The sequence below is a fragment of the Papio anubis genome, chromosome 8, assembly GCF_008728515.1.
Source record: "Papio anubis isolate 15944 chromosome 8, Panubis1.0, whole genome shotgun sequence".
NCBI classification, from domain to species: domain Eukaryota; kingdom Metazoa; phylum Chordata; class Mammalia; order Primates; family Cercopithecidae; genus Papio; species Papio anubis.
This window is the reverse complement of record NC_044983.1, coordinates 94,324,283-94,341,446: the sequence shown is the minus strand read 5'-3', so window position 1 is coordinate 94,341,446 and position 17,164 is coordinate 94,324,283. Positions and strand designations below refer to the sequence as shown.

The 17,164-nt window shown below is 50.0% G+C and overlaps 1 protein-coding gene across 3 annotated transcripts; it reads right to left on the bottom strand.

The window, feature by feature from the left end:
• Nucleotides 1-1,865: 1,865 nt before the first annotated feature.
• Nucleotides 1,866-9,516, bottom strand: OSR2 (odd-skipped related transciption factor 2). Of its 3 annotated transcripts, XM_009213411.2 has the most exons (5): nucleotides 5,445-5,474; nucleotides 5,276-5,327; nucleotides 4,349-5,117; nucleotides 3,211-3,310; nucleotides 1,866-2,444 (listed from the first exon to the last, which is right to left on the bottom strand). In XM_009213411.2, exons 3-5 carry the CDS (start codon nucleotides 5,002-5,004, stop codon nucleotides 2,262-2,264), a joined length of 939 nt encoding a protein of 312 aa, XP_009211675.1. In that variant the 5' UTR covers nucleotides 5,005-5,117; nucleotides 5,276-5,327; nucleotides 5,445-5,474; the 3' UTR covers nucleotides 1,866-2,261. The 3 variants fall into 3 exon arrangements, with proteins under 3 accessions (XP_009211675.1, XP_003903062.1, XP_003903061.1); XM_003903013.3 differs by lacking the exons at nucleotides 5,276-5,327; nucleotides 5,445-5,474 and adding an exon at nucleotides 9,102-9,516 and having other exon boundaries at nucleotides 1,866-2,362; XM_003903012.3 differs by lacking the exons at nucleotides 5,276-5,327; nucleotides 5,445-5,474 and adding an exon at nucleotides 9,102-9,493.
• Nucleotides 9,517-17,164: the final 7,648 nt, after the last annotated feature.

The following is a 17,164-nucleotide window of genomic DNA, read 5'->3' as shown; positions in this document are numbered from 1 at the left end:
GGGGAACTGCTTTCTCCACTTTCTCCTCTCTTCTTCCTCTTTCCCTTCTGATTCTCATTTCTTCAAATAAAATAAATGGAGAGGAACAGTTTTCTGGTTATACCTATCTATATATTCCTGTAATAGGGACTTCAAGGATATGCCTGTAGCTTGATAGCGAACAAGGGTCATTCTTTGATAATTGGACTGAACCCTGTGCAATGGAACTGTGACACTTGTAGTCAGTAGGGGTGGGTGGGGCTGTGAGATTGACTATGTAGAAAAAGCCTGCAGGATTAGGGGGGCTTTAGGGACAGTCAATGTTAACTCTGCCCTAAAGTATTCAAATCTTCTGTACCAACGTGGGCAGGATCTTGAGAGAGAAGAGGGCAGGGAGGTCACTGAGTTAATTCTGTACAAACAAAAGAAAGCAAACAGCTGTTTCATTCCTCTAAATAACACAGGCACATGCACTCCATACTCCATCCCTGCCCCTACTCCTCAGGAAGACTTTGGGCTCATCCCATGCTGGGGAATGCATTTGTGTGAGCATTAGGCACACAGGCTGGTGACTGGACACTTTGTTGGAGAGAATTAATTTCTGGTGAGAGATAAACATGACTTCTAGCCTGCTCCCCTGAAAACAGAGGAAGGAATTAGTCAGGAACACTTTTTGAAACCTCTTAGTAGGTTGTATTGAACAAGGTACTGTTGAAAAATTTTGAGTCTAGTCTTCAAGTCTCTACTTTTCTGGAAGATTCTAAGGTAAAAACATAGGGTATGTTGCTTGGAATCACCCTGAAAGTGAAACATGCCATCCCCACACAAATATACAAAATTTTTAAACATCTGATAATGCCTTGTTTAACCCGTTGTTCCATATTAAATAGTTTGTAAGAGCCTACTGGGCCACAGGTTCCTCTGTCATTCCCCCTTTAAGTTAAATCACTTTCCTTCCAGTCTCTGTATAGTACTACTCTTTATCTCCTTCCAAAGCCCTCCACCCAAATCCTACACTATACTTCAGGGTTGTCACTATACTAGAGTCATGTTCCCCGGGAATCATTTAGGAAAGGTTGAAATGCCTCAGAAGGTGACTACATGTTTGTCATGAGCTCTATACATGGAGTAACCTGCACTTCTGGCATTTTCCCAGGGACAAAGACCAACCAGTGGTGGAAACCTCACTGGTAGCCTAACTCAGTTTGCTTTGCAGAAAAATCCTAACCTTCTAGAAGAAAGGATCCCCACCCTTGGAAAGAAATATTTTGTGAACATAGCTAACTGGTTTCTCCTTTCTCCTCTTCTCTCCCGTCTTCTTGAAGATTGTATCTTCCTGTACTCTTCTGTAGGATTTTAGACTTCCCTCCTGAAGACAGGATAAAGTTTCTGTCTATAGTGATAAATCATAGTGTTCAAAGTCTAATGGTAAGAGAAGTTGCCCATCATAAATTGTGACAATAGGCCAAGGACTTTTCAAAAATGAAGTGGTAAGAAGCTCCCACCTCTTCTATGCTTCCTGCTTCTTCCCATCCTGTGCTTTCAAGTGGGACAAGCATGGAAGTTGCATGTTATATTAAGATATTACATTTATCTGAGGGAATAATACACAAGTAATTGAAATAAACAAAAGGGGATAAAACCTCAGGGGCATCAATGTTTTAATATCTTTGCAAAACAAAGAAACAGCCCAATTGTCTAATTCCAAAATGCCACCGTATAAAAAGGGAAGGGCTGAAGTTGCAGATTGAGAATTCTGAGAAATCCTATTTTTTTAAACTTAGGGATAAAGAATGCCCTTCAGTATTGAATTGTATAGAGAAGGCTCACTCTTCCAGAATCTAGAGGAAAAACAGAATTTAAATAGCAAGACACCTTTGCAGGAGTGTTGAAACAAACAAGAAAAAGTTTTATTTTGAAAATACAGTCTTTAAAGATAAAATTTGGCTTCCATTTTCCATATCTAGGCGCATCCAACAAGATCCAAAAACAAACAAAACAACAAAACAAAGACCCACAACATTATGTACAGAGCTCTAAAATGAGCTGTGAATATCTACAAAAAACTAGCATATACTCTTTGTGAAGGGATGTAGTGTGTGGCTTTCTACAGTTCTCAGTCCCCCAGAAGAAGAGTTAACTCCCTGGAGCTGCAGGTGCGGTTGCAGCAAGGGAAGAGCTGGGGTCAGTGAATGGCTAGGGGTGCGACCCCCCGGGAAGGAGACGTGGAGAGGTGTCGGGGGAGGGGAGCAGCGGCGGCACGGGACAGATCCTGGGCTTCTCTAGAAGTCCTGCCGCGGGGTGTGAGTCAGGCTGTGCCGCCGCAGATCACAGTTTCGCCTGAACACTTTGCCGCACTGCTCGCAGCTGTAGGGCTTGATGTCTGTATGGGTGAGAAGGTGAGTTTTCAGATTACTTCTCTGATTAAAGGTTCTTCCACATGTGGGACATTTGTGTGGAGATTCCTGTTCAGATGTGAAGCAAGCAAAGGATTAATCCTTCACACCACCACTGTACCCTTTTCAATAGTTTCTGTCTTATCGGTATCACAAGCGTTAACATAACACTCGCATGACAACAAAAGAGGGGACTTGCAGGAACAAATCTGTGCTCCTAATCCTCCAATCATGAAAACACACGTGCAGGCATACACAGAGGCCCGATTACACTGATAACTTCGGAGGTAGACCCGCGGCCACCTCGGTGGGCTTTGTGATTTCCAGCTCTTCACATTTCATCACCATGTCATAGGCAGGAAAAGGAGGAAGGAAAAACTCTAATCCTCTCTTAAGGAACAACATTCTCCTGGGTAATAAGGCTCCTCTTTGCTGGAAAACTAAACTATTCCTCAATGTCCTGAAAGGTACAAATTATGAGGCCCCTGGGAAAGAGAACGTATGGGATTTCACTATGCCTCCATTATCAAAATTACCTTTATTTCCTCCTAAACACGAAAGTTTTAAATGCAGGGCAGATTGGATGAAAAGAATTCTAAAATTAGGGTTTATGATAATCAAAGTGGCCTGTTTTTTAAGAAAAATATAAAAATGCTTTATGTTAAATAAGATTAATTTTATATATAAAAAAAATCAAGAGTGTTGCTTTTCCCCACCTAGAGAACTAATCTAAACAGAGCCTTTTACGAGAAAGAGTCTGCCATTGAACACCTTTTGCAAAGCAGTAATGATAAAATGAACCAGCCACTGTTTTTAAACAAGAAAACAAACTTACCTGCATGTGTAAAGTTTTGTGAACTGCTAGAGTTCTAGACTGACAAAATCCTTTCCCACACTCCTGACATTTGAAGGGTTTTTCTTTGGAATGGATATACCTGAAAATTAATATAAGGTTTCATTGAAATAACTTTGCCCCATGATGAAGAGTTACTTTTAGCAATTACTTAAAAGGAAGTCACGGAAGAACAAAAGAAACAAGATTTCCATTTATGTTTTTAGATTTTTTTTTTTCCTGTGTAATTCTGTTTATGGTTAATCTCAACAAACAGCTTCTCTTCAAAATGTTCACTGGCCTGCGGGTTTTATCTACACTTGATCGCCCTCTCTGGTGTTTTCTGGAGCTCAAAACCCCGCTGAACGGGCCTTTCTTGGCCTCCATGGTTTTCTCTGGGATTTAAATTGGCCAAATCAGGATGTAAGGCAAAGCCGAGTTTAGAGGTGCTAATTTTAGTGAATCCCTTAACGGCCTCGGAGGATGGGTACAGAAGTCTCATCTCTGGGGAACAGCAGGTAGAGTCCAGAAAAGATACCCCTAAAAAGGTCTCCCCAACTCCTGAGAAGTTTTTACCTAAGGATAACACTTACATTATTGTATGTCTTCAATTGCCTTGTATTAATGCAGAGTTTAAGGTCGTGGAAGGCAGGTGGGAGTTGTTTGTAAATTCGGTGACCGCAAGACCCCCCCACCACACACACACAAATACAGCTTAAAAGAAAGGTCCCCATGGCAGGCTCTGGGGTGCACTTAGGTGGGGGGCGAGGGGCGAAACCCAACAGAAGTAGCCCGATTGCAGGCAGGACCGGCACCCCAGGGTCCCTCGGTTCTTCCTGCACCACTCCTCACCGCACCGGGAAGAGACAGGATAACCATCCCAGGACTAAGGCCAACGAATTGTTCCTGTCCAAGGCTGAGGAAAGGCCCTCCCTCATCCCAAACAAGAACATAGCAGGAGCCGCTGGGGGGGAAGAAAGAGTAGATGTTGGGAGTTAGCTGAACCGGGCTGGGGAGCGTGATTGAGGGTGTATTTTAGATCACAGGGGTTTATAAAGACACTTGGGATGTCTATCAGGACTCGGTGTGTCCAGAACAAATTCGCTTTCCCTCTCCCGGCCATCCTCCTTGCCCGCCTCACCTGTGATCCCGCAGGTGATCTTGCCTCCGGAAGGCCTTGTGGCAGATGTCACACGTGTACGGCCTCTCGTCCGTGTGGGTCCTCTCATGGATGAGCAAATTGTAGGATTTGGTAAAGTGTCTGCCGCAAAACTTGCAGATAAACTCTTTTTTCGTTTTGGATGGCAACCTTCCTCGAGAGGGCTTTCTGTCCGGAGTCAATTTACTGAGGCCCGAGATGGGGCTACCCAGCCCCGGACTCAGCTTGGTTAGGTCTCCCATCTTAGGTGGATCTTCTTGCGTGGCAGCCACTGCCAAATTGGCAAAGTCAAAACGGGGCCGGTCTTTGTGCAGGGCTGGGAGGACATGGGCAATGGCCCCCTGCTTGGGGTGGAATAGGTGGGTGGTAAAAGGCAGGGCCGGGAAGGGGAAGCGTGCGTCCACGAGGCCCTGCGCCGCCGCCATCTCCGTGATAGTGGAGCGGGTGATCTCGTGCACATTGGGATACCCCAGCGTCCAGTGGTTCATGTGCATGGTCTGTACCGCGCTGAGACCGTACAGGCCCTGCAGGTGGTCCACTGTGGCCGGGAAAGTATTCACGGCCTGCAGGAAGGAGTAATTGGTGAGCTGCAGCGACGGGTGGAGCGGGATGGGCGCTGGCAGGGCCTTGCTCCCCATTTTCCGGGATGCTGGGGGGCTGAGGGGACCACCCCTTTCTTCCAGGAATCAGAGGCAGGAGTGCGTGGGGCTCCGACAAAAACTCAGTGAGACAACAGCACGTAGAGAAAGCCCTAAAAATGGCAGGGAAGAGAGGCAGAGACCATGACTATAATCCAAGGTTGCTCCTTCTGCCCTCTGGCACTCACACAGGTTACCACACTCACCCAAGTCTCCCTCCCCACCCGACTCCAAGACCCCCAAAAGAAGCCGTGAGGGGACCTCGTGGCACCTGCTCAAGTCCGCATGCAGATCAGCCCTGGGCCACAGCAAGAAATGTTCCACTGGAAAGCGGGCGCCCAAAGGAAGGAAGGTCGGATTCAGACTCTGGACAGATACAGATCGGTCCCGGGAAAACGAAAGGCGGACAGTGGGGCAGCACCCAGCCCAACCCAGCCCACCTTCCCCAAGCCCGTCAGGTGAAGCTCAGTCAACCACAACGCCAATGCCGGCAGGCCGGGGCGAGCCTCTGTCGCCGCTGCGCCTCGGAGCTCCCGGGAACGGTGGGTTAACGTATGGGTGGTGGGATCCCACGCGCTGCGCTGCTGCCGCGCCCTGCGGCCCTGCGGCCGCCTTTCCCGCGCTTACCCGGACCGCAAGCCGGCGTGCAAGAGCAAAGCCGGTGCGCTTCATCCTTCTGGGCCAGAGGGCCCTGGGAAGGGCTCGCCTCACCCCCCACTGACCTCGGAGGTTTTCTTTTTCCTTCTCTGCCCTTAGTCCCATTTATCAGCGGTGACGGGCCGCAGGAAAGAAAAGTGACACCTCAGGGGCTGGATTCGGCCTAGAATCGCCCCCTCCTCCTCCAGGGGCTCTCCTCCCAACCCTCCACTAAGATCCCTTCCAGATGGTTCAGGCTCCCAGGGGGTGGGATGGGGGCAGAGAACATCCCTGAGGCTGGAGGAACCCCTTTTCCCAGACTGAGTGCCAAGCTCTCGGGAGGCCTGAGCTGCTTCCCAGTCTGGCACCGAGAAGCGACCCCTGCATCCCTCCACCCGGTAGGCCCCAGGAGACCAGAGAGGAGAGAGAAGACAGGGGAGAGGAGAGAGGAGAGCGCTCCGGGGAGGGAGAGGAAAGGAGCTGCAGCGGAGCCGCAGTAGGCCAAGCACAGGGTGGCCCTGCTGGCCTGCAGGAACCTTGTCCGTTGGCCTAGAGGTGAGTGTGGCTGTGCTCCCGCCACCAGGACGCCCGGCCTGGGCCTAAGCAGGGCACTTCCCCTCTCCTCGTGCTCCCAATGGCAACACAGGTCTGATTTCAGATCCAGGTTCCCGGGAGCACCTCACGTACATTCACGGCGGGCCCACATTCTCCCACGGCCAGCCCCGTTTTAGAAAGGAGTTCTGCCAGCTCGGGGGACCAGGGCCTTCCCTCTGCCAGCCCCCCAGGTGTAGGAGTCAGAGCTAAGCACCAGTCTGTGCCACCAACCGCCAAGCCTGGCATTTGAACCCAGTGGGAAGGCAGGAGAGATTCCAGCCTTCCCTTCCCACCCAACCCCTTCCTGCGCCTAAGTTGTCCTCTTTAGCGTGTTGTGAAGTACTGCCTGTGGTTCCATCTGTGAGCAGACTTAGGGGGCTACGCTAATGACAGTGCGTTCTGGCAAGGCAGGATCTGGCTGCCTCTGCGGGGCCCACACCTTCTTCTGTTTGGAAGGGCTCCGGGACAGAGATTTATTAACAAATCCCTTCTGCTTGGTGGTATGCGGTCTGGGAGTTCAGGCTAGGAGTTAATGAGAGGTGTGTAACAGTCAGAGGGTCTCAGTCAGACCATTCAACCGCAACTGTAAACCCCCATTAGTAATCAACTTTCCCACCACAAATCACGATTATTTTTGCTCAGCGGCAACTCTCTTAGGGAGGCAGGAAAAAAGGATTCTACTAACATTCCTGGTAATCTATCTGATTATTTCCCTTTCAATTAAAAATAATAAATTACACCCTTATTTCCCTTTGTATAATGAGGATTTTCCAGAGATTCAAAATATTATTTTTCCCTTCGTGTTGAAAAGCAACCTCTTTCCCGTAGAGAGGAAACCGAAATTATTATTTGGGTGTATTCCCAGACTAGATTTCTTAGAAATAAATACAGGAGGCAAAGCACAACTCCCACCACAGGGTGTATGTGTTGAGGTGGGGAGCGGGTGTAGGGGGGAGCGGTGTCAGCTTAAGTACTGCTGTGACCTGTGATTTCTACTCCAAAGGCACAGCAAACTCCGCCATAAAGGTTACACTGCCACAAAGTTGAGTGCCATCTTCTTTCCCTTTTCTCTGAATGGTTTATAACACAGAAATTAACGACTAGTATATTTCAGGTTCATGTTAGCAAAAAAAAAAAAAAGTGCTATTTCATAGTGCCTGTTTAATTTGCAGAGCATATAGTTTCTTCATAGGGGAAGAGCAAACCATTGGTCCTTTTGAAACCCTTTTAGAAACAGAACTACCTTAAATATCCACCAATGGCTCTTGCCACAAATAATTAGGAGGGTTAAATTTCCACACTCCCATTGAGTTGCTGGAAATGTATGTCAAAAGAAGTATTTTAAGTGAAGGCAGAGATCCTAAAGTACTTTCGTTTTGTCTAGAGCTGAGCCTTGTAATTCCCACACTCCCTTTCAGGAAATAACAGCGATCTTCTTCTGCTGTCATTTCTCCACCGTCCTGTTTCAGACCACTGGTTACTTTTAATTTTGCAAGGAAATAAACTTAAACCAATGAAAAGGCATAAATATGTTGGTGGAACTGAGGCTATTTTTCTTTCATCAGTCTTCTTCACAGGAATTTCCAGGCATGTGGAGAAATTTTGTAAAATTTAGTTGACTGGCTGTCAACAAGGGAGATGTGTACACACTTAGTTCAGTGAAGCTTTCAAAACATTGGAGAAAAAAGTTAAGAAGTAACTTGATAGGGAGTTTTGCTCTTTGGTAATGGTATTATTACACTGAATTATCTAAAAATAATATACAGTCAGGGTTCATCCGCTAAAACCTGTGCATTGGTATCTGAGAGAAATGACTGATGGTTAGATAGATAGGCTCACTGAAATTCAGCCCAAACCGCAGTAGAATTTTATATAAATTAGAGAGCTATAGACTAAGTAGATCAAAGATCATTAAAAAGAAAAAAATTGTTTAAGGACAGATTGTGAGGGCCAGACTGTATCAGGTGAATAGAGAAACGGCTGCGAATTTCCTGTCCCTTCAGAGCGCCTCTGCCTTCCCAAGGAGTTAATTAAATTAAGATGCCTTCCGCATAATCTGGGTTCTGTTTCTCTCTGCTCCCCTTGCTCCCCCTGCGTGAGTAATTTTCTTGTTCTGCTCAGGACTGCAGTTTGTTTAGCAGAGAAAGTGGCTGTCTGCGCCCTTTCGCTTTGGGAAACGCCAGCCCCCTTTTGTTCTCTGCTAACAGGTAGGAAGACAGATCGGGGCTCCCTCCACAAACACCTTTTCCTCGCTCCTCCTTTGTACAACTGCAACTCCTTTCTCACTTGCCATTTCTCGGGAATCCGAGCGTGTAAGCCCCCGGGGAGTTTGCTTTTGGCCCCCCCTCAGTCAGGACTGGAAGGTGGGAGGAAAATTTAAAAGCCAGCACAAGGTTGACAAATTACCGAGAACTGAACTATTTCCCTCTTGAAATGCGCCTTCAGCGTCGCTGGCTGGGCAGGCACCGGGTGTCCGGGCCCGTCCACGCTGCGCTGCCGCGGCTGCCCCGGGACGAGTCGACCAGGGCTTTCTAGGACAGGGGCAGAAACACCATGGGGTTTTGGGGTTTGATCTCAGTGTACGTCGATCGGCTTTTATAAGAAGTCTTGCCGACCGCTTAGATTAAATATCCCAAAACAAAACTAAGAAACCATACGTAGAAGTGTGTGTGGCTGGGTGTTAGCTGGGAGTTGCATGCCAGGGACCCAAGGAAGTGAGAAATACAGTGCCCTGGGATTGCATCCCCATGATCTATTTTCACATGTAAACTTGGGGCACACCAGACCGAGAATCTGAACGCCTCTTGCACCCCCAAACCCTTCCTTCCAAAGGGCGGCTACAGCCCCTTCCCAGGGCGGACACTCACCTCCTGCAGAAAGGTCTGCCTGCTCAGCAGCTCTCAAACCCGGTCCAGGCAGCGAGGCGCACAGTTTGGAAAGGTCATTGAGTCCACGCCTGGCAAACTTTTTTTTCCGCGCGGAGTCGCAGGAGTCGCGGACATGATCTGGAGGACGCGAGCAGCGAAAGCAAGAGCAGATCCACGTCTTCTTCAGAGTCTGTGGACGCGGACTGTGTAAAGACCCGGGGTGCTTGGGGCAGGCGTTCAGCGCTCGCCCAGAACCTCGCTGTTCCGCGAACCTCTCGCTGCCGACTCCAGCTGAGGTCGGAGCCCACAGCCTTGCAAGGCCATCACCCTCCAGCAGCAAGCACGCCGAGCTCCGTCCCCGCCCGCGTCCCTCCCCAGGCTGCCCCAGGCCGGGAGTCTTGGGCTTTAGTAGCGGCCCCGCCTCCCCTTCGGGCGGGCGTCCCGCCGCCGAGCGGGGCCCTCAGCGCCCTGGCTCCGCCTTCGCGCCCGGCGTCTGCTAATGGTCCACTCTGTTTACTTGTGTTTGGATAGCAACTGAGCCTTAAAGGCACAGGTTTGCTCGAGGTTTCCCTCGAGCAGCCGTAGGTGACTCAGTTCAAAACTCACATACAAACACAATGCCCACCCCCTTTCTTCTCGTTGCCACTTTTCCTTATACTATTAGAAACTCAACAACTGCTTCTCTGCCTCTCAAAGACCCTGCAGAGAATCCCAAAGGGCATTTAGTAATTTTATTTGGTGCGCTCGCCGGCTTCATTTGCACATCTTAACACGTTCAATACAACTACTTTCACCGTAGAGTAAAATAAATCAGTTCTAGACTGTATTCTCCAGCATAAATCACTCTTTCCCCAATTTTGAACAGCTTTGTACATACTTTTGGTCAATTATGGCTACATGTGTAGTCTGCTTTCGCCTGCTGTTTTCTAAACGAAGTTTGTTTACAGAGGTGGCAATTGACTAATTTAGTAATTATTGCAAAGACGGGTGGAATGCCCCAGGAGAAATTTCTTCCAATATTTAAGCTTTAATCGGCAAATGTTCATTTCTTACGCAGTAAACCAACTTGGTTAAAAGAGTGGGCATCTGCAACCCATTGGCAAACAATAAAGAATCCATCTGGAATGGGTGAAGAACATTTTTAAAATTTAGGAAAATGCGATTCTAGTTTTTCAAAACATTTACATCGTCATTCCCAGGAAAAATTGAGTCCATTGTTCAGTCGCCAGGAAAGTTAATCGAATTCAAAGTGCAGTGATACATTTTTCAGGTTCTTCTAAAGGTTTGGTCTTGTGTGAGTGTAACTGCAAAAGCACTTCAACCACTCTGGAATAGGGGTGACAGAGTGACAGGAAGGGAATGATACACACCCATTTTAAGCAGCTTCTTTTCAAATGTGATTTGCGTGATCAACACTAAGCAAAAACGCCCTTCGTCCCAGACGAGTTGCCAAAGGGGATTTGCGTTAGCCCAGGCAAGCCCGCACTTAGAGGAGGTAGATCTTCAACCAAGAGGCTGTGCAATTCAAAAGTCTTCCGTCGAAAGATGGTTTTGGATGGGACTCCCCAAAGGACAATTTAAAAAACTCAACCTTGCGGGGAAGTAGACAAATATAAGCAGAAGCTAAAAACTGTCAAAAGGTTAAGCAGTAATTGGGGAGTCAGGCAGAAGCTCCCAGATATTATTTTATTAAGATAAAATTCTTTCTATTTTATTTATGCCGAGGTGGAGAGAATTTTTCGTTCCTTTGGTAAAACATAACAGAGGTCGCAGATCTTTTTTTCTATCTTTCCAATTTTAAGTTCGCAAAGATTAAAAAGTGAGCTTAAAACGGAGATCCGAGTGTTTAATATCCTGCAGTACTTAACTGCTTCAAAGTAGATTTGACACACAGAATGGAAGCAGCAGAATGCCTAAGCATTCAGTTTTTTTTTTTCTTTCTCACATTTTCCCTAGTGGGTCCCATAGGGGTGCTTTCATTTTAGAGCTCAGTCCTGAGCCTCAGCTGCGGGGCGCCTGTGGTCCTCTCTCTCCAACTGCCTCATTCCTCCCGCATCTTTTCTCAATTTGGGAGATTTGGAGGGAGCTTTCTCTTCTTTCAGACTCCCCAAGTCTCCCACTCACGGGGTGGTGACCTGAAGAGCGTTCCTAAGCTTCACACTTCCTTTTCATCAAAGGGGAGGCAACTCCCCAGCAGCGGGCTTCACACCTTTCCCGCCCTTAAGTATGTGTACGTTGGGTGCGGAATCGTTTGGTTTTCCCGAGGGGTAGGCAGAATTTCCAACCACCCACGAGCTGCTCCCTCTTTCCGCAAACCTCCTAACCCCGGGGTTTTTCCATAAATGTGTTTACTTCGTCCACTCCAGCCTGCGAAGTTCCAAAATGGAGTCTGGGCCACGCCGGCGTTCTGGGCACGACTGCGGTCGCTTGGAAAGGTAGGGAAGAGTCGGCGAGCTCCAACTTTGGGGGATGCCGCGTGGCCCGGCCGCGCCTAAGCTGCCTGCTGGCCCTGCAGCCTCGATGGGCAGGTGCGCGCCGGACGCGGGGAGCGGCCCGGAGGCTGAGCGCAGCGCAGCACTGTCCACGGGCCTTCCTGGGCCACCTCTGCGCCCACCGCGGGCTGACCCTTGCGTTTCTCCAGGCTCAGACCCAGCCAGCCCCTCATCCCGGCCAGCGTCTAGGGCGCAGGCATTGCGGAGCCCACCCAAGAGCAGGTCACCGGCCAGGCTCTCCGCCCGCCCCCAGCAGCCCCCGGCGCAGAAAGGCCACCTGGCCCACGGGCGAGTTGTGGGTTTCGGGTGTGCGGAGAGGGAAGTCCCGGAGTCTGCAGTGGCCCAGCTGTGCCCCGGGGGCTGTCTCCGCCGAGCAGTTCCATTCCCGCCGCGGCCCCGGGGACCTGAGCTGCTGGATCGCTCTGAAATTTCCGCTGACCCGGTAGTCTGCTGTCCTCGCGGCTCTGGGCTTTCGACACCAAGGACTCTCTCAGGGAAATGGCTAACTGACGAGGGGCGCGAGCAGCGGTTGTCTGAACCCCAACCGCTGCAAGTTTACGCCCCGGGAGACCGGGATGAAGGCCAGGGAGAGGAAACGCGGAGGAGGTGGAGGAGGAGGGGGCGCGCAGCCCAGGCCCCTGCCCCTGGCCCACCCAGGAGGCTCTGCCAGCTAAGCAGCGAGCAGGTGTCAGACACAGACTTCCCTGGAGTTGACTCTCAGGCTCTCCCACTCGAACCGCGCGCCTCTGCCACTCGGACTCGGATCCTAGAAACTTTTAATCTTTCAAGAATACAATATGGAAACCTTATCTTTTTCCAAGGATCCCAGCCACTACCCCCGGGGACTCGCCTCCCTTCTCCTCAGCCTTCCACTGCCTCTGCGAGGCGGGGACCTTTTGCATTTGAACTTCCCGCACTATTGGCCGTTTTTCGCCATAGCCTGGAGGAGTAGGGAGCTCGGCTGTGCTCGGGGTGCGTGCGCCCTGGCCCCGGAGTAGCAAGGACGCCTGGGGAACCCAGAGGAGGATTGCGTGTACTAGGCCGAGTTGAGGGTGCGGAGACAGGGGCAAAAAGCTAAGAATTTTATCTTTAAAACAGCGCGTCAGCGCCCGCGCTCTCTGCAGGGCTGAGGTGGGAAAGCGCAGCCGCGGGCTGTAGTCAGCAGCCGGCGGGAAGGGCCGCAGCGCCCCCTGGAGGCACTGGCCGAGCTCTGCGTGGCGCGGGCTGAGGGGGCGGCCACCCCCGTGGCCGGCTCCTCTGCTTCAGGGCTTGGCCACCAGCTGGACCGCCCGCCCCGCGGCTCCCTGTACCTGGGCTCGAGCTCCCTTGCTGCAGAGAAAGAGTCGTGTATGCGGCAGGGGTCCTGTGGAGAGGGCCTGGGCCTATTATCGGGATTAATAGGCTTCTCCACACCCACCGTCGGGTCCTTTGTGGAAGCCCCACAAGGTGCCCCCCACCCCCAGAGACTTTTCTCCTGGTGGTTTTCTGAGACGGATTTTTCGTACCCACGACGCCACTCCGGGCTGCCCTGACTTCCCCGGAGGAGGGGAAAGACACCAGTTCTGACCCCAGCGCAGGGAGTTCGCAGGCGGTCCCGTGCCCCAGATTCCAAGGCCGGGGACCTTGTCCCGGCGGGAGATGCAGAGGGGTTTCCCAGGCGACCGCGTGCAGACAGGCTGCCCCACTCCCACGGATCGCGCGGGGGCCTTCCCGCGTCTGCAGGAGCTGAGGGTCGCTCCTCACTCCAGGAACCCCGCCACCCCGAGTCGGGCCAGGCCAGGCAGCCTCAGGCACTCTTCCGGCCACCAGCCTGCGAGGCACTGAGTCACAGGGAAGGGGAGCTCTGTGGGAACACCGAGCACGGGGTCGCAGGGCAAGTTGCGTGGCCGTGGCCCGGGTGGTCTAGCCTGGGGACAGAAATTTCCTTGAGCCCAGTTCCAGCCCGGGTTTGGATCTCCCAGGTGAGGCTCTCGGCTGCCGCAGCGGTGGATCCCAGAGCCGGCGCAAGGCCACCCAGGCCACCGCCAGCCCCTCGCTAGTCGCGAGATGCCTCCGCGACCCTGGAGCGTGAGGATGGTCCCGGGGCAGGAGCGAGCGGAGGGGCGCTGGATACCGCTCGGGCTCCGCGGTCTCCAGGCCCGCGCCGCACGCCGAGGTGGGTAGGAGCGGGCTCCCGGGGCGCGCGGGCAGAGAGTGTGTTTTCGTCTTCCGGTGACTCCAGGGAAGAGGATCTGCTGCAGTTTGCCTAGTCGGAGAGAGCCGGCCAACGCCCATGATCCTGCGTCCAGGGCTGCTTCGAATTCATGGTGCTTTTCGAACCGAGCGCCTCAGTGTCCGTGACAAGGAAGACATATGGCAGTGAAGGACAGGCCCCAGACACATCCGGGGAGGGGGGGGGCTCTCCGCACGGGACCTCTCTGGGAAGGCCCCAACCGCCGAGGGCGGGACTGGCCCGGCTGTTGTGCTCAATCTGGGTAGACGATGGATGACAGAAAAGAATATCCTGGGGAAAGACTAGGGCACGGTCAGCAAACCTATATTTTTGTTAGGCTTTCATGTTGTGTGTGTTTTTCAACACACTTGCCAAAGCTTAAACGTTGGGAAAATTCAAACGGAAATCTTGATTTCCGATGACCTCCGTTCCTACGCGGCAGTGAGTTGGCTGGAGCTGAGCAGCTCTACCCTCCCGTCTCCGGACTTGTTTTTAAAAGGTCAGCTGAAGATTGCCTTGGACGTTCCATTTCCCGCTGCAGATTTCGTTTCCCCAGGACGCTGGGATAGGTCCGAGTTACCCTCTAGAGCAGCGGTTCTTAAAGTGTGGTACAACAGCATTCGCATCATCTGGAACTTGTTAGAAATGCAAACCCTCTGGCCTCACCTACTAAGTCAGAAACTGGGAGTGGGGCCTGGAAATCTGTGTTTTGAGCAAGCCCTCCAGGTGATTCTGATGCATGACAAAGTTTGAGAACCACTAACCTAGATCAAATTGACATTGGGGACCATTGCGGGCGGGCGCGATTTATCTTTCTCAGGCGTGCTCTCTCTCCTGCTCCGTTCCTACCTCTTCTTTCTTCCTTCACTCGAGAGAATGCACGCATAAACGCATCTGCTTTAGGCAGCTTATTCATTCATTCACTCGCTCATTTATTTCTCATTCATAAGACTTTCCAAGGGCACCTTCAAGTACTTGGAAACGTGCTGAGGTTACCTAGGGGAACAAGGCTCTACGCCTCCCCGCAAGGAGTCAGCATAAGATGGTGGGGAGAGCAATGGAGAGAAAGTGCGGGTGCCTTCTTTCACGGCCAGTTGTTGTTATTAGTATTATCTAAGACTAGATCTGACTGGTTTCAGGAAATGTCGCACCTCATTTTACAGTTTCTAACCATTTGTAACACTTGCCTGCCTTCCTTGTCCGTGCCGATGTCATTCTCTTATTTTCATCACATTTTAGGGACCTTTCTGTGTGTCTACTGCACACACTTCCACACACATCTTGACGCACTTGACCCACACCTTGCCAACCCTCCCTGTAATAGGTCAGAGTGGCACTAGGGGTAAGAGAGTGTCACGATCCGAGGGATCATGGGTGGGGCCAGGGTTCAGAGTCTCTGTGCCCCTGGATTACCCTGAGGCTGGACAGGAGGGTCTGAGGACAACTGGAACTGACTCACATGTTCCCCTCACCCACTTGGTGCACACCGGCTCCCACCCTACTTCCTGCTGCCCCAGTCTGCCTAGCTATCCACCTTCAAGTGCATCCAGCATTGGAGTCCTGATTTGTCACCTTAAGATGGAATCAAGTCCCTTTGCTTTTCTCTAGGGAGTACAAAATAGTCTCCCTTCTCCCCCAACTAAAAATTTCAATGACACTGGCACTTTCTAGTCTTCTTATGCCAAGTCAACTTCCCTTATGATTGTTCACTTTGCACTTTCTCTCTAGGACCTTCACTTGAATTTCCATCCTTAGGCAGTCAAAAAATCGCCTCCACTGGACCATTTGCTTCCCTCCAGGATTTTCTAGTTTTAGACAGTGAACAATAGAAGGCACTTTGTCTCCCCCAAATCTCATCTAACTAGAAGCCTCTTGTCATCTATTTTCAAGTTGGGTTTTTTTTAAGCTTTAATTTTAGTGAGTCAGTGCAGGAAAGCCACTGAAAATGCATACAAACAAAAATGAATTTTCGTACTGACCATAGTCATAAATTGTACAAAAGTATTCATCATCTTCACTTTGACAAAGGGTTGCTATTTCCAAATGACCTTTTCTTATGGGGATTCTCAAAATATAAGCTATTACAGTGGTCAGGAATGTGGTAATTTCTTTACTACCAGTGATTCTATTTCTTAACAGAATTTTGCTTCCCAGTGCAGATGGTTTGATATAGTAACATTCGAAGCAGCCAGCCCTTAGGAAATGCCAAGGCCAATATTTGAATGCAGATACAAGTTTTAACAAAGAAAACTGTAGTATATGCTTGTAGCTGTTTGCCTGTGAATATTCCCCTGGAGGGTTAATAAACTATTCTTGAATCTAATCCAAGTCAAGCCAACTCTAAAAATCCTGTGAAGTACCAACTCATAAGGCACATACAATTCCTTTCAACAATTTTCTTGAGTGTCTACTATGTGCCAGGTATGAGGCAATTGTGTTATTGTTTGAAGCCTTGAACTTTCATCCTGACTTGGGGGTGGAAGTGAGGACAAGGAAGGTGGAATTTTAAGGTTGGATCTCCTTGGTTTAGTTAAATTTTAAAGTAGTTGTACTTAATGGCAATCTTTAAAACATTTATTGAATTCTCTATTACATTTTTAGTCATTTTTATAACTCAAGAAGAGAAAATAAATGTTTAAGTCAGCCCATTTATTAGAAAGTGAATGCCAGCACAGACTTAACTTCTGGCTTTCCAACTGGAAGACAACATTTTATAATGATGTTATTTCACTTCATGCCAGGTGATAATTTCACTGTAGATTCCCTGTGATTGGTGACCATAGCTCACTCAAACTGATTCTCACTTCCTGACTGTAAGGAGCCACAGAGAAAAAACAAATCATTCTTTTTCTGGCACCCTTGCTGGAGGAGGAGTAAGGGAAGTGGCAGACGGCTAGATTGGCCCCATCCTCATAGTTTTTTGGGAGAATTTGGAGAAGGACCAGCTCAGATCAAAGTTTCAAAGAATGCTGGTCTTACAAGAAGTGATGAGCTCTGTTATCTTTGCCTCTGAGCCCAAAACACAGACAACTTCAGTGGATCTGGAGACATACCAGTATGAGAAGCCCCCCTCCACTCTTCACAGTGTCTGCTCACACTGCATGTCTTAGCTGCATACTTCACTTTTCAGTCACCAAACCCCTCTTCCCATGTCCTTTCCCCTATACCCTCCCTGGCCCATGCTTTGCAAGTGGGCTTGCCTCCAGGAATCAAACTGGGTGGATACTATGATGTCAGAACACCAGGCAGCAGCGTTTCTAACGTGTTAGACCACGGTTGTCTTTTTCTTTTACTGGAAAAGTACACAAAGTGCAAGTTGTCTCCCAGGCCATGAGGCACACATCCAAATGCCCTACGTG